We start from the raw sequence: 15,567 nt of genomic DNA, 5'->3' as shown, positions 1-15,567 counted from the left end.
AGAGATAAATTAGATGAAATTACCCCCGCTATTAGCCCTGAACTAGCCCAAGCTGTAAATCTAACGTCCCATATAAATCCACCTGTAAACCTAGAAAGGTTCACAGCTGTTGATCAAGCAGAGATAACTTCAGCCCTTTTGTCCTCTAAAAGCTCAACTTGTGTCCTAAACCCCATTCCAAGCAGACTCCTCAAAGACATTCTTCCCCTAATTATAGACCCTATTCTTAATATAATAAATACTTCACTCGAAAGTGGCTATGTTCCACAGTCCTTCAAACATGCAGTCATTAAACCTCTTCTGAAAAAGACTCATCTAGATCCCGACCTATTGGTAAACTACAGACCTATTTCAAGTCTTCCCTTCGTCTCTAAAATCCTTGAAAAAGTTGTAGTAAAACAGCTTTGTTGCCACCTGCAGGACAATAACTTATTTGAAGTTTTCCAGTCAGGGTTCAGAGCCCACCACAGCAGGGTTCAGAGCCCACCACAGCAGGGTCCAGAGCCCACCACAGCAGGGTCCAGAGCCCACCACAGCAGGGTTCAGAGCCCACCACAGCAGGGTTCAGAGCCCACCACAGCAGGGTCCAGAGCCCACCACAGCACTGAAACTGCACTAGTTAAAGTCACAAATGATTTGTTATTAGCCGCTGATGATGGACTGGTCTCAATCCTGGTTCTGTTGGACCTCAGCGCAGCGTTTGACACCATCGACCACAACATTCTACTGCAGAGGTTAGAATGTGATGTAGGTGTTGGAGGAACAGCCCTCAGCTGGTTTAAATCCTATCTATCTGATAGGTTCCAATTTGTTAATGTAAACCAGAGCTCCTCACCAAGCTCTAAAGTAATTTACGGTGTGCCACAGGGTTCGGTACTCGGTCCAATTCTGTTTACTCTTTATATGCTACCATTAGGCAACATTATCAGAAAGCATGGCATTAACTTCCACTGCTCTGCAGATGACACTCAGCTGTATTTATCAATGAAACCTGATCAGAGCGATCAAGTAGACAGACTTAGTGCTTGTGTGAAGGAGATAAAAACCTGGATGACACTAAACTACCTGCTTCTTAACCCTGAAAAAACCGAGGTCATTGTGCTTGGCCCTAAGCATCTACGAGACGCTCTATCTGAGCAGATAGTCACACTGGACAATGTCAGTGTAGCCTCCAGTTCTACTGTAAGAAACCTTGGAGTCTTATTTGACCAGGAGCTCTCATTTAAAGCTCATATAAATCAAGCTTGTAAAACAGCCTATTTCCATTTGCGCAACATCGCCAAAATCAGAAGAATCCTGCCTAAAAGTGATGCCGAAAAACTTATCCATGCATTTGTAACGACTAGATTAGACTACTGTAACTCCCTGCTTGCAGCGTGTCCTAAAAGCTCCATAAAAAGCTTTCAACTGGTTCAAAATGCAGCAGCAAGATTACTAACAGGAACAAAAAGAAGAGAGCACATTACGCCGGTGCTGAAGTCTCTTCACTGGCTCCCCGTCGAGTCTAGAATCAAATTCAAAATTCTACTCTTGACCTACAAAGCCATAAATGACATGGCCCCATCCTACCTCAAAGATGCTATAGAACCATATCATCCAAACAGAGCTCTTCGCTCTCAGAATGCTGGCCTTCTGGTGGTCCCAAGAGTCTCTAAAAGTACTGTAGGAGGTAGAGCCTTCTGGTGGTGCCAAGAGTCTCTAAAAGTACTGTAGGAGGTAGAGCGTTTAGCTACCAAGCTCCTGTGTTATGGAATCAGCTCCCGACCCATGTTAAATATGCTGACACAGTCTCTTCATTTAAGTCCAGGCTTAAAACGTTCCTCTTCGAAATCGCTTATGGTCAGAGTAGTTAGGAACATAAAGATAAACCCACAGCTTCAGCTACGCTGCCCTAGGAGTAACTATGCTGGGGGAAGTATGACAGCTTGAGCACTATCCTCTTCTTCTTCTGACTACTTATGCTATCAAACAATATTTATTTTTTGATTCCACTTGCAAACTGTTCACCGCCTTCTTTTCTTTCTCTCACTTCTGAGGACCTGTGGACCCAGATGCCCCTCCCCTGGTGAAGTGGTCCCTGCCCTGTGTGGACGGTCCCTCATCTGCCTGAAGAGTGGCTCCAGTTCGCCTCAGTCGGTCCCTCATCTGCCTGAAGAGTGGGTCCAGCTCGCCTCCGACGGTCCCTCGTCTGCCTGAAGAGTGGGTCCAGCTCGCCTCCGACGGTCCCTCTTCTGCCTGAAGAGTGGGTCCAGCTCGCCTCCGACGGTCCCTCTTCTGCCTGAAGAGTGGGTCCAGCTCGACTCAGACGGTCCCTCTTCTGCCTGAAGAGTGGGTCCAGCTCGACTCAGACGGTCCCTCTTCTGCCTGAAGAGTGGGTCCAGCTCGACTCAGACGGTCCCTCTTCTGCCTGAAGAGTGGGTCCAGCTCGACTCAGACGGTCCCTCATCTGCCTGAAGAGTGGGTCCAGCTCGACTCAGTCGGTCCCTCATCTGCCTGAAGAGTGGGTCCAGCTCCAGTCTCCTCGTGTCCGTCTGTCCGTCTGTGAGAGTCGGATCTCTCCTTCACTGGAACTCCTCCAGGTTTCTACGCTTTTTTCCCAAAGAGGTTTTTTTTGTAGTTTTTCCTGGCCGAGAAGGAGAGTCTAAGGACAGAGGACCCTGGGACATCGTCCCTCGCCACCACAGACATTGTCTGACTTCATCGCCACCACAGACATTGTTGATTCATTTCTCCCTGTGGCCCTCAGAGGCAACTGTTGTTGTGATTTTGGGCCTTACAAAAATAAATTGATTTGATTTGATTTGATGTCATGGTCATGTCAGTGTGGTCATGTCAGTGTGGTCATGTCAGTGTGGTCATGTCAGTGTTGTCATGTCAGTGTGGTCATGTCAGTGTGGTCATGTCAGTGTGGTCATGTCAGTGTTGTCATGTCAGTGTGGTCATGTCAGTGTTGTCATGTCAGTGTGGTCATGTCAGTGTTGTCATGTCAGTGTGGTCATGTCAGTGTGGTCATGTCAGTGTGGTCATGTCAGCGTGGTTCAATTCAATACAATTTATTTTTGAAACGCCCAAAATCCCAGCAGTAGTTTCCTCGATGGTGAAAAACAGATTAAACAATGTTAGGGACTTGGCAATGTCCCAGCGTCCTGTGTCCTGAGACAAATGTCCCAGCGTCCTGTGTCCTGAGACAAATGTCCCAGCGTCCTGTGTCCTTAGACAAATGTCCCAGCGTCCTGTGTCCTTAGACAAATGTCCCAGCGTCCTTTGTCCTTAGACAAATGTCCCAGCATCTTGTGTCCTTAGACAAATGTCCCAGCGTCCCCTGTCCTTAGACAAATGTCCCAGCGTCCTTTGTCCTTAGACAAATGTCCCAGCATCTTGTGTCCTTAGACAAATGTCCAAGCGTCCCGTGTCCTTAGACAAATGTCCAAGCATCCCGTGTCCTTAGACAAATGTCCAATTATCCCTTGTCCTTAGACAAATGTCCAAGCATCATAATGAATGACAGCGAGCCTGAAATGAAGCTGTTGCTATTTATATTTGTCATTAAATTAAGCAATAAATAAGTAAACACAAACATTAAATACAGCCGCAAGCGACAATGATCGGCCCTCGCCACACCGCTGCCACGCTGCAAGAGGAGGGGGCGCTAACGCGCCCCAATTGTCCTTTTATTAAATCTACTGCTGAATCTGTGACGCTGTCACATCTTCTCCCCTTTGTTTTACATCAAAAAGCAATTTTATTTTGAATTCTTGGCAAAATGTGCGGCTTTGCCGCACAGACACCGTGACTCTTTGAATAAAAATGTGAATAACTTTTGATGGTCCTGAAGATGAGTCTCACCAAATCTCAGGTTAATAGGGCTAAAGCCCTGAGGGGGAGGAGTTTGTGAAAGTCTAAAGTGTAAACATGTTCTGGTGATTTCCCCATTGCAATAACATGGGAGGTTTTGGTCATCGCTACAGCAAAGCCGTAACAATTATGACATGGGTCTCATTGACTTTTTTGATCAGGATGCCAAAATTGAGTTGTGTGTCAAATTTCAGATAATTTCGCAAAACTAAACATTTAACCTCCATATAAAATCTGTAGGGGGCGCTGTGGCGCCAAATTAATTAATTTCACTTCAAGTAGGTTTAGGGCAAAGAGTTTAACAACTGATTCTAATTTGACGCAATTCGGACAATATCTGCGCAAACGGCAGAAATGTTAAATTTGGGAGATTCAACTGGTGGTGAGTTGGATCCGCTGACGGAGGATGAAGCCGGACAAACATGGCAGACCCAAGCGCATTGTCAAGGTCTGTTGGGAACGTCTTGCGGAGCCCTCCGGGGGAAACCGTCCGGCGCCTCAGGAGGGGGAAGCAGTGCTTCACCAACACCCTTCATGGTGCGGGTGGAGACCTGCTGACCTCGACTGGGGATGTCGTCGGACGGTGGAGGGAATACTGTGAGGACCTCCTTAATCCCACCGTCACGTCTTCTGAAGAGGAAGCAGAGACTGAGGACTCAGAGGGACTCATCCATCACCCAACCTGAAGTCACTGAGGTTGTTGGCAAACTCCTCAGTGGCTCCTCGGTGGCTCCGGGGGTGGATGAGATCCTGAGTACCTAAAGTCTCTGGATGTTGTGGGACTGTCTTGGCTGACAAGTCTCTGTAACCTGGAGTGGCAGTCGGGGACAGTGTCTCTGGACTGGCAGGCCGTGTTCCAACTACAGAGGGATCACACTCCTCAGCCTCCCTGGGAAGGTCTATTCCAGGTCCTGGAGAGGAGAATCTGACCGATAGAACCTCTGATTCAGGAGGACAGAGTGGTTTAGGTCCCGGTCGTGGAACACTGGACCAGCTCTATACCCTCCATCGGGTGCTCCAGGGTTCATGGGAGTTTGCCCAACCAGTCCACATGTGCTTTGTGGATCTGGAGAAGGCTTTCGACCGTGTCCCTCGGAGTGTCCTTTGGGGGGGTTCTCCGGGAGTACAGGGTCCGGGGCCCTTTGCTCAGGGCTGTCCGGTCCCTGTATGACCGGAGCAGGAGCTGTGTTAATTGCCGGCAGTAAGTCAGACCTGTTCCCAGTGCATGTGGGACTCCTCAGGGCTGCCCTTTGTCACCGGTTCTGTTCATAGTTTTTATGTACAGAATTTCTAGGCGCAGTCAGGGGTCGGAGGGTGTCCGGTTTGGGGACCACAGGATCTCATCTCTGCTGTTTGCAGACGATGTTGTCCTGATGGCTCCAATAAACCCGGACCTGCAACATGCACTGGGACGGTTTGAGCTGAGTGTGAAGCGTCTGGGATAAGAATCAGCTCCAAATCCGAGGTCATGGTTCTCAACCGGAAAAAGGTGTCTTGCCCTCTCCAGGTGGGTGGAGGGTCCTTGTCCTCTTCAGGTGGGTGGGGGGTCCTTGTTCTCTCCAGGTGGGTGGGGAGTCCTTGCCCCAAGTGGAGGAGTTCAAATATCTTGGGGTCTTGTTCACGAGTGAGTGAAGGATGGAGCGTGAGATTGACAGGTGGATCGGTGCAGCAGCTGCAGTGATGCAGCTGCTGCATCGGACCGTTGTGGTAAAGAGGGAGCTGAGTCCAAAGGCAAACCTCTCAATTTACCGGTCACTCTACGTTCTGACCTCACCTATGGTCATGAGCTTTGGGTAGAGACCGAAAGGACAAGATCGCGGATACAAGCAGTTAACATGAGTTTCCTCCGCCGCGTGGCGATAGGGGGAGGAGCTCAGCCACACAGGGGGAGCTCGGAGTAGAGCCGCTGCTCCTCTGGAAGCCTCCTGGGCGCCTCCCTGGGGAGGTGTTTCGGGCATGTCCCACCGGGAAGAGGCCCTGGGGAAGACCCAGGACACGCTGGAGGGACTATGTCTCTCGGCTGGCCTGGGAACGCCTCGGGATCCCCCTGGAGGAGTTGGAGGAATTGTCTGGGGAGGGGGAAGTCTGGGAGTCCCTGCTCAGACTGCTGCCCCCGCGACCCGGCCCCGGATAAAGCGGCAGAAGACCCTGTATATATATATATATATATATATATATATATATATATACATACAGGCTATATATATATATATATATATATATATATATATATATATATATATATATATATATATATAGCCTGTTTGGATGTCTAATGGATAATCATTGGTTTAACTTTAGTGTGTGACTAGTTTATGCAACAGCAGTTTTGAAAAGTATTTGTGACCATTTCTATTTAAAGGTCCCATAACATGCAAAATTGACTTTTCAGAGCTTTTAACCTTCTTACATTGCTATTTGTGCTGAGAAAAGTTCTGTTTTTCATGAGTCGCTGTTAAAACTCAAATAAAACTTTCAATACAATGAACCAAAACATAAAAACACACACATGATGAGATAAAATGATATAAAACAAGTTCATTGACGTTTAAAATCATTAAAAGGCAAAAAAATGATTTAATTAAAAAAGTCTCTGTTTGTTCCTCAGGAGAAAAGTAACTGAACCTTAGAGCTGAACCTTAGAGCTGAACCTCAGAACTGAACCTCAGAGCTGAACCTCAGAGTTGAACCTTATAGCTGAACCTCAGAGCTGAACCTTAGAGCTGAACCTCAGAGCTGAACCTCAGAGCTGAACCTCAGAGTTGAACCTTATAGCTGAACCTTAGAGCTGAACCTCAGAGCTGAACCTTATAGCTGAACCTCAGAGCTGAACCTTATAGCTGAACCTCAGAGCTAAAACCTCAGAGCTGAATGAGGGAAACACGTTTTATTTCTAAAGAAGAAAGACGATCTGGCTTTAAAACCTGTTTCCATCCACCTCTTTGGCCCTGTGCACACTGGTCAGACCTGTGCACACTGGTCAGACCCAAATGGCATTGCTTATTAAAAAAGAATGTTACGTTCCACATGTGAGTGTGATGCATCATTAGAAAGCTCAGGCCTTCTAGTTTCTGCAGATGTGCACATGTCACACTGTCAGGGCTTCAGAACTTACACTACAGAAGCCCAAACATAAACCAAACATCCTTTTTTTACTCTCGCCTGAATATTGTCAATTTGTAATGGTCCTGAGCATGACATACTTCTTTATGTGTTTATGCTGTTCACTCTACATGCTGTTGTCATGACAACAACTGTGTAAAGTGTCAGATCTCTAGGAACAGGCATTTTGGTGCTGTTGACCTTTTGTATCAAAAAGTATATTTGGAACTGTTTTATTACAATTTTAGCTCCTCTATGATCATAAAACATATATTTTCATGTTTTGTAGGCCACTAATACCTATTATAACTGCTAAAAACAATGTATGTGAAAATGTGTAAATATGAGTTTACCCATGAATTTCCCATGTAGAGGTGAAAAAAAAAAAAATATATATATATATATATATATACATATTTCTGTATTGGTATAATAAAACATACATCTAACAAAATGCGCGTCCAAAAGGCTAATAAAATCAGAAAACATGATGCGTAAAATCTAGTCGCCTTCTGCCGAAAAATCTGTCTCTTTACAGCCGTTACGCACCTGAATACAGAGGATTCTGTGTGTGGGACCCCTAAGTCCCGCCCCGCATTCTAAAGCTATTCTTATTGGCTAGAATGATATGTCAATCAAAGTCTCCTACGTCATTGTTAGCAGTAGCTAAAGGCTAAAACCAAAGATGTATGCGCGTCGGAAGCGGCGCATTTTTTTCCTCCGGAGGCTGTAAAAAACAAACCCGTGGACAGTGGACGGTCTCATTCTGTAGGAAACAGTCAAACAGGTCATTTGTTATGGACGGAGAAATGCGCCGGACGAGCCTTAATCCTGACCATCATCAAAGAAGAAAAGTTTGTTTACTTGACAATATCTCGAAATCGGAAAACTTCAGTAAAAATACAAGTGGATATTGTTTTTCAATGGTTCCTTATGGACAGACTGAGTACCAGGATGTACAGAATTAAAGCCGTTTCGTCCGTCATAAACAGCAAACAGGACATGCGTTTGTAAAAGTTGAGACTTTCTCACAAACTATTGGTAATTGCTTCTTGGGGCAAATTATTCAATGTACACCAACAACATATTCATTTTGTTGAGAAAATAAACTTTAAAATGATGTATAACTTGCTGGTATTGACCACGGAAATAAAAGTGATGATGTAAGAGAACTTTTGTAATTTGGAAAATGCTCGCCGGCCTCAGGAGAATGTGACAGGTTAAAAGGATCTTTATAAAAACATGATATTGCATTACACTGGTCAGGCACATGATGGTCGGTCACATGATGGTCGGTCACATGATGGTCGGTCACATGATGGTCGGTCACATGATGGTCAGTCACGTGATGGTCAGTCACATGATGGTCGGTCACATGATGGTCGGTCACATGATGGTCGGTCACATGATGGTCGGTCATGTGATGGTCGGTCACGTGATGGTCGGTCACATGATGGTCGGTCACATGATGGTCGGTCACATGATGGTCGGTCACATGATGGTCAGTCACGTGATGGTCGGTCACATGATGGTCGGTCACATGATGGTCGGTCACATGATGGTCAGTCACGTGATGGTCAGGCACATGATGGTCGGTCACATGATGGTCGGTCACATGATGGTCGGTCACATGATGGTCGGTCACATGATGGTCGGTCACATGATGGTCTGTCACATGATGGTCGGTCACATGATGGTCTGTCACATGATGGTCGGTCACATGATGGTCGGTCACATGATGGTCGGTCACATGATGGTCGATGGTCGGTCACATGATGGTCGGTCACATGATGGTCGGTCACATGATGGTCGGTCACATGATGGTCGATGGTCGGTCACATGATGGTCGGTCACATGATGGTCGGTCACATGATGGTCGGTCACATGATGGTCGGTCACATGATGGTCTGTCACATGATGGTCGGTCACATGATGGTCGGTCACATGATGGTCTGTCACATGATGGTCGGTCACATGATGGTCGGTCACATGATGGTCGGTCACATGATGGTCGATGGTCGGTCACATGATGGTCGGTCACATGATGGTCGGTCACATGATGGTCTGTCACATGATGGTCGGTCACATGATGGTCGGTCACATGATGGTCGATGGTCGGTCACATGATGGTCGGTCACATGATGGTCGGTCACATGATGGTCGGTCACATGATGGTCGGTCACATGATGGTCTGTCACATGATGGTCGGTCACATGATGGTCGGTCACATGATGGTCTGTCACATGATGGTCGGTCACATGATTGTCGGTCACATGATGGTCGGTCACATGATGGTCGATGGTCGGTCACATGATGGTCGGTCACATGATGGTCGGTCACATGATGGTCTGTCACATGATGGTCTGTCACATGATGGTCGGTCACATGATGGTCGATGGTCGGTCACATGATGGTCGGTCACATGATGGTCGGTCACATGATGGTCTGTCACATGATGGTCGGTCACATGATGGTCGATGGTCGGTCACATGATGGTCGGTCACATGATGGTCTGTCACATGATGGTCTGTCACATGATGGTCGGTCACATGATGGTCGATGGTCGGTCACATGATGGTCGGTCACATGATGGTCGGTCACATGATGGTCGGTCACAGGATGGTCGGTCACAGGATGGTCGGTCACATGGTGGTCTGTCACATGATGGTCAGTCACATGATGGTCGGTCACATGATGGTCGGTCACATGATGGTCGGTCACATGATGGTCGGTCACATGATGGTCTGTCACATGATGGTCAGTCACATGATAGTCGGTCACATGATGGTCGGTCACATGATGGTCGATCACATGATGGTCTGTCACATGATGGTCGGTCACAGAATGGTCGGTCACATGATTGTCAGTCACATGATGGTTGGTCACATGATGGTCGGTCACATGATGGTCGGTCACATGATTTTCTTTCTCTCACTCCTGAGGACCTGTGGACCCAGATGCCCCTCCCCTGGTGAAGTGGTCCCTGCCCTGTGTGGACGGTTCCTCATCTGCCTGAAGAGTGGGTCCAGCTCGACTCAGACGGTCCCTCATCTGCCTGAAGAGTGGATCCAGTTTGCCTCAGTCGGTCCCTCATCTGCCTGAAGAGTGGGTCCAGCTCGCCTCCGACGGTCCCTCATCTGCCTGAAGAGTGGATCCAGTTTGCCTCAGTCGGTCCCTCATCTGCCTGAAGAGTGGGTCCAGTTTGCCTCAGTCGGTCCCTCATCTGCCGGAAGAGTGGGTCCAGCTCGCCTCCGACGGTCCCTCATCTGCCTGAAGAGTGGATCCAGTTTGCCTCAGTCGGTCCCTCATCTGCCTGAAGAGTGGGTCCAGTTTGCCTCAGTCGGTCCCTCATCTGCCGGAAGAGTGGGTCCAGCTCGCCTCCGACGGTCCCTCATCTGCCTGAAGAATGGGTCCAGTTCGCCTCAGTCGGTCCCTCATCTGCCTGAAGAGTGGGTCCAGTTCGCCTCAGACTGTCCCTCATCTGCCGGAAGAGTGGGTCCAGCTCGCCTCCGACGGTCCCTCATCTGCCTGAAGAATGGGTCCAGTTCGCCTCAGTCGGTCCCTCATCTGCCTGAAGAGTGGGTCCAGCTCGACTCAGACGGTCCCTCATCTGCCTGAAGAGTGGGTCCAGCTCGCCTCCGACGGTCCCTCATCTGCCTGAAGAGTGGGTCCAGCTCGACTCAAACGGTCCCTCATCTGCCTGAAGAGTGGGTCCAGCTCGACTCAGACGGTCCCTCATCTGCCTGAAGAGTGGATCCAGTTTGCCTCAGTCGGTCCCTCATCTGCCTGAAGAGTGGGTCCAGTTTGCCTCAGTCGGTCCCTCATCTGCCGGAAGAGTGGGTCCAGCTCGCCTCCGACGGTCCCTCATCTGCCTGAAGAATGGGTCCAGTTCGCCTCAGTCGGTCCCTCATCTGCCTGAAGAGTGGGTCCAGTTCGCCTCAGACGGTCCCTCATCTGCCGGAAGAGTGGGTCCAGCTCGCCTCCGACGGTCCCTCATCTGCCTGAAGAATGGGTCCAGTTCGCCTCAGTCGGTCCCTCATCTGCCTGAAGAGTGGGTCCAGTTCGCCTCAGTCGGTCCCTCATCTGCCTGAAGAGTGGGTCCAGTTCGCCTCAGTCGGTCCCTCATCTGCCTGAAGAGTGGGTCCAGCTCTAGTCTCCCTCGTGTCCGTCTGTCCGTCTGTGAGAGTCGGATCTCTCCTTCACTGGAACTCCTCCAGGTTTCTACGCTTTTTTCCCAAAGAGGTTTTTTTTGTAGTTTTTTCTGGTCGAGAAGGAGAGTCTAAGGACAGAGGACCCTGGGACATCGTCCCTCGCCACCACAGACATTGTCTGACTTCATCGCCACCACAGACATTGTTGATTCATTTCTCCCTGTGGCCCTCAGAGGCGACTGTTGTTGTGATTTTGGGCCTTACAAAAATAAATTGATTTGATTTGATGATGGTCGGTCACATGATGGTCGGTCACATGATGGTCGGTCACATGATGGTCGGTCACATGATGGTCGGTCACATGATGGTCAGTCACATGATGGTCGATGGTCGGTCACATGATGGTCGGTCACATGATGGTCGGTCACATGATGGTCGGTCACATGATGGTCAGTCACATGATGGTCAGTCACATGATGGTCGGTCACAGGATGGTCGGTCACATGATGGTCGGTCACATGATGGTCAGTCACATGATGGTCGGTCACAGGATGGTCAGTCACATGATGGTCAGTCACATGATGGTCAGTCACGTGATGGTCGGTCACATGATGGTCGGTCACAGGATGGTCGGTCACATGATGGTCGGTCACAGGATGGTCAGTCACGTGATGGTCAGTCACATGATGGTCAGTCACATGATGGTCAGTCACATGATGGTCAGTCACATGATGGTCGGTCACAGGATGGTCGGTCACATGATGGTCGGTCACAGGATGGTCAGTCACGTGATGGTCAGTCACATGATGGTCAGTCACATGATGGTCAGTCACGTGATGGTCAGTCACGTGATGGTCAGTCACATGATGGTCAGTCACATGATGGTCAGTCACGTGATGGTCAGTCACATGATGGTCGGTCACAGGATGGTCGGTCACATGATGGTCGGTCACAGGATGGTCAGTCACATGATGGTCGGTCACGTGATGGTTGGTCACATGATGGTCGGTCACATGATGGTCGGTCACGTGATGGTCAGTCACATGATGGTCGGTCACATGATGGTCGGTCACATGATGGTCAGTCACGCAATGGTCAGTCACATGATGGTCGGTCACAGGATGGTCAGTCACATGATGGTCAGTCACATGATGGTCGGTCACATGATGGTCGGTCACAGGATGGTCGGTCACAGGATGGTCGGTCACATGATGGTCGGTCACAGGATGGTCAGTCACGTGATGGTCAGTCACATGATGGTCAGTAACATTATTCGTCAGTCACGTGATGGTCAGTCACGTGATGGTCAGTCACATGATGGTCAGTCACGTGATGGTCAGTCACATGATGGTCGGTCACAGGATGGTCGGTCACATGATGGTCGGTCACATGATGGTCAGTCACATGATGGTCAGTCACGTGATGGTCAGTCACATGATGGTCAGTCACATGATGGTCAGTCACGTGATGGTCAGTCACATGATGGTCAGTCACATGATGGTCAGTCACGTGATGGTCAGTCACGTGATGGTCAGTCACATGATGGTCAGTCACATGATGGTCAGTCACGTGATGGTCAGTCACATGATGGTCGGTCACAGGATGGTCGGTCACATGATGGTCGGTCACAGGATGGTCAGTCACATGATGGTCAGTCACGTGATGGTCAGTCACATGATGGTCAGTCACATGATGGTCAGTCACGTGATGGTCGGTCACATGATGGTCGGTCACATGATGGTCGGTCACATGATGGTCGGTCACAGGATGGTCAGTCACATGATGGTCGGTCACATGATGGTCAGTCACATGATGGTCAGTCACGTGATGGTCGGTCACATGATGGTCGGTCACATGATGGTCGGTCACATGATGGTCAGTCACATGATGGTCAGTCACGTGATGGTCGGTCACATGATGGTCGGTCACATGATGGTCGGTCACATGATGGTCGGTCACATGATGGTCAGTCACATGATGGTCAGTCACGTGATGGTCAGTCACATGATGGTCGGTCACATGATGGTCGGTCACATGATGGTCAGTCACATGATGGTCAGTCACGTGATGGTCGGTCACATGATGGTCGGTCACATGATGGTCGGTCACAGGATGGTCAGTACTCACTGCAGCCATGGTTGAGTTCACAGTCTTCACGAAACCTGAGGGAAAAACATGAGCATTGAAATTCAGATGAACATGTGAAAACCGTGTGTTCAATACTTAAATATATAATATGTTCAATAAAAATAGATTCAAAATCACTGCTATGAACATATAAAGTGAACATGCTCCGATCTACATTATCGAAGACGGAGGAAACATTTAAAAAAAACACTTTAGGTTCAATCCCTGCTTAAAAAGTCAAACGACATTGAGAGTTATGTAAAGGAAAAACCTCTCATACTCTGGGATGCAGATTGAGGGGTCACATGACCAAACTAAAAATGTAGAAGGCTAAACACGGTAAGAATATGAATCCTCAAATGCAGCGCGAAAAAGACAAGATAATGTCCTTTTTATCTGACAAGACCAAATACAATCTTCATTAAAAGGTCCCATATCATGCTATTTTTCCCATTCATAGTCCACTCTAAGGACATATTTGATCATAATAAGTGTTGTGCAACATCCATAACATAATAGTTATAGAATATCACCCATATCTTGGACACGCCCACAAACCCGGAAATGAGAGCTTAGTTTGAGATTCGCCCCCACCCTCGCCAAGAGCGATCCGCCTCCTCCGCCCACCCCGTGACGTAGTCTCAGTGAGAGTGTGTGTGCCCCGCCCACCCCGTGACGTAGTCTCAGTGAGAGTGTGTGTGCCCCGCCCACCCCGTGACGTAGTCTCAGTGAGAGTGTGTGTGCCCCGCCCACCCCGTGACGTAGTCTCAGTGAGAGTGTGTGTGCCCCGCCCACCCCGTGACGTAGTCTCAGTGAGAGCGTGTGTGCCCCGCCCACCCCGTGACGTAGTCTCAGTGAGAGTGTGTGTGCCCCGCCCACCCCGTGACGTAGTCTCAGTGAGAGTATGTGTGCCCCGCCCACCCCGTGATGTAGTCTCAGTGAGAGTGTGTGTGCCCCGCCCACCCCTGACGTAGTCTCAGTGAGAGTGTGTGTGCCCCGCCCACCCCTGACGTAGTCTCAGTGAGAGTGTGTGTGCCCCGCCCACCCCGTGACGTAGTCTCAGTGAGAGCGTGTGTGCCCCGCCCACCCCGTGACATAGTCTCAGTGAGAGTGTGTGTGCCCCGCCCACCCCGTGACGTAGTCTCAGTGAGAGTGTGTGTGCCCTGCAGAAGTGAGGGGAAAACGGGCTTATTTGGATATATTTTTGAACAATTTAAATATAATTTGACACTGTAATTTTGTATTTTAGCTTTGATAGATTGCAGCACAGGGAGAAACATGGATGAGAATCAGCTCCTCCAAATCCGAGGTCCATAGTTCTCAACCGGAAAAAGGTGGCTTGTCCTCTCCAGGTGGTTGGGGGGTCCTTGCCCTCTCCAGGTGGGTGGAGTCCTTGTCCTCTCCAGGTGGGTGGAGTCCTTGTCCTCTTCAGGTGGGTGGGGGGTCCTTGCCCTCTCCAGGTGGGTGGGGGGTCCCTCTCCAGGTGGGTGGGGGGTCCTTGTCCTCTCCAGGTGGGTGGGGGGTCCTTGTCCTCTCCAGGTGGGTGGGGGGTCCTTGTCCCAAGTGGAGGAGTTCAAGTATCTTGGGGTCTTGTTCAGAGTGAGTGAAGGATGGAGCGTGTGATTGACAGGTGGATCGGTGCAGCAGCTGCAGTGATGCAGTCGCTGCATCGACTGTTGTGGTAAAGACGGAGCTGAGTCCAAAGACAAAGCTCTCAATTTACCGGTCACTCTACGTTCTGACCTCACCTATGGTCATGAGCTTTAATGACCGAAAGAACAAGATCGCAGATACAAGCGGTCGAAATGAGTTTCCTCCGCTGGGTGGCTGGGCGCTCCCTTAGAGATAGGGGGAGGAGCTTAGTCACACGGGAGGAGCTCGGAGTAGAGCCGCTGCTCCTCCAGTATCTGTTCCGGAGCCTCTCTGGGGAGGTGTTTCGGGCATGACTAACCGGGAAGAGGCCCCGGGAAGACCCAGGACACGCTGGAGGGACTATGTCTCTCGGCTGGCCTGGGAACGCCTCGGGATCCCCCCGGAGAATTCCCTCCAAAAATGTGAAGTCACAACACTGCTCTGTGTGACCTGGATCCGCAGGAAGGGGCGTAAAAGGGGTGTAGTCCTGTTCCTGAACTTAAGATAACAAACTTATCTTCAGAGGTCAGAGGGGGCGCCAGTAAAAGATAAATTCAGTTTTTTTATGTTACATTTTTATCCAGACATTGGATCTGTGGGTCTATATGAGGCACAATCCAATCGCTCCTTCCCTTCTTTTGGTATCAGGGACATGATGGACATGATGGACATGAGGGACATGAGGGACATGATGGACATG

At 49.3% G+C, this 15,567-nt stretch overlaps 1 protein-coding gene across 1 annotated transcript in view; it reads right to left on the bottom strand.

Annotated features, from left to right (window-relative positions):
• The window catches only part of LOC140381018 (retinaldehyde-binding protein 1-like), a 117,963-nt gene that overhangs the window by 73,932 nt on the left and 28,464 nt on the right, over nucleotides 1-15,567 (bottom strand). The window contains exon 2 of the mRNA XM_072465026.1: nucleotides 13,236-13,270. Coding sequence (XP_072321127.1) covers nucleotides 13,236-13,244 — 9 coding nt within the window. The 5' untranslated portion in view covers nucleotides 13,245-13,270. The remainder of the gene's footprint in view (nucleotides 1-13,235; nucleotides 13,271-15,567) is intronic.

Source organism: Eucyclogobius newberryi, unplaced genomic scaffold, assembly GCF_026437365.1.
Source record: "Eucyclogobius newberryi isolate DKJ021-1_F unplaced genomic scaffold, fEucNew1.0.hap1 SCAF_5, whole genome shotgun sequence".
NCBI lineage: Eukaryota > Metazoa > Chordata > Actinopteri > Gobiiformes > Gobiidae > Eucyclogobius > Eucyclogobius newberryi.
Note: the sequence above shows the minus strand (reverse complement) of the source record. Positions and strands in the feature narration are given on the sequence as shown.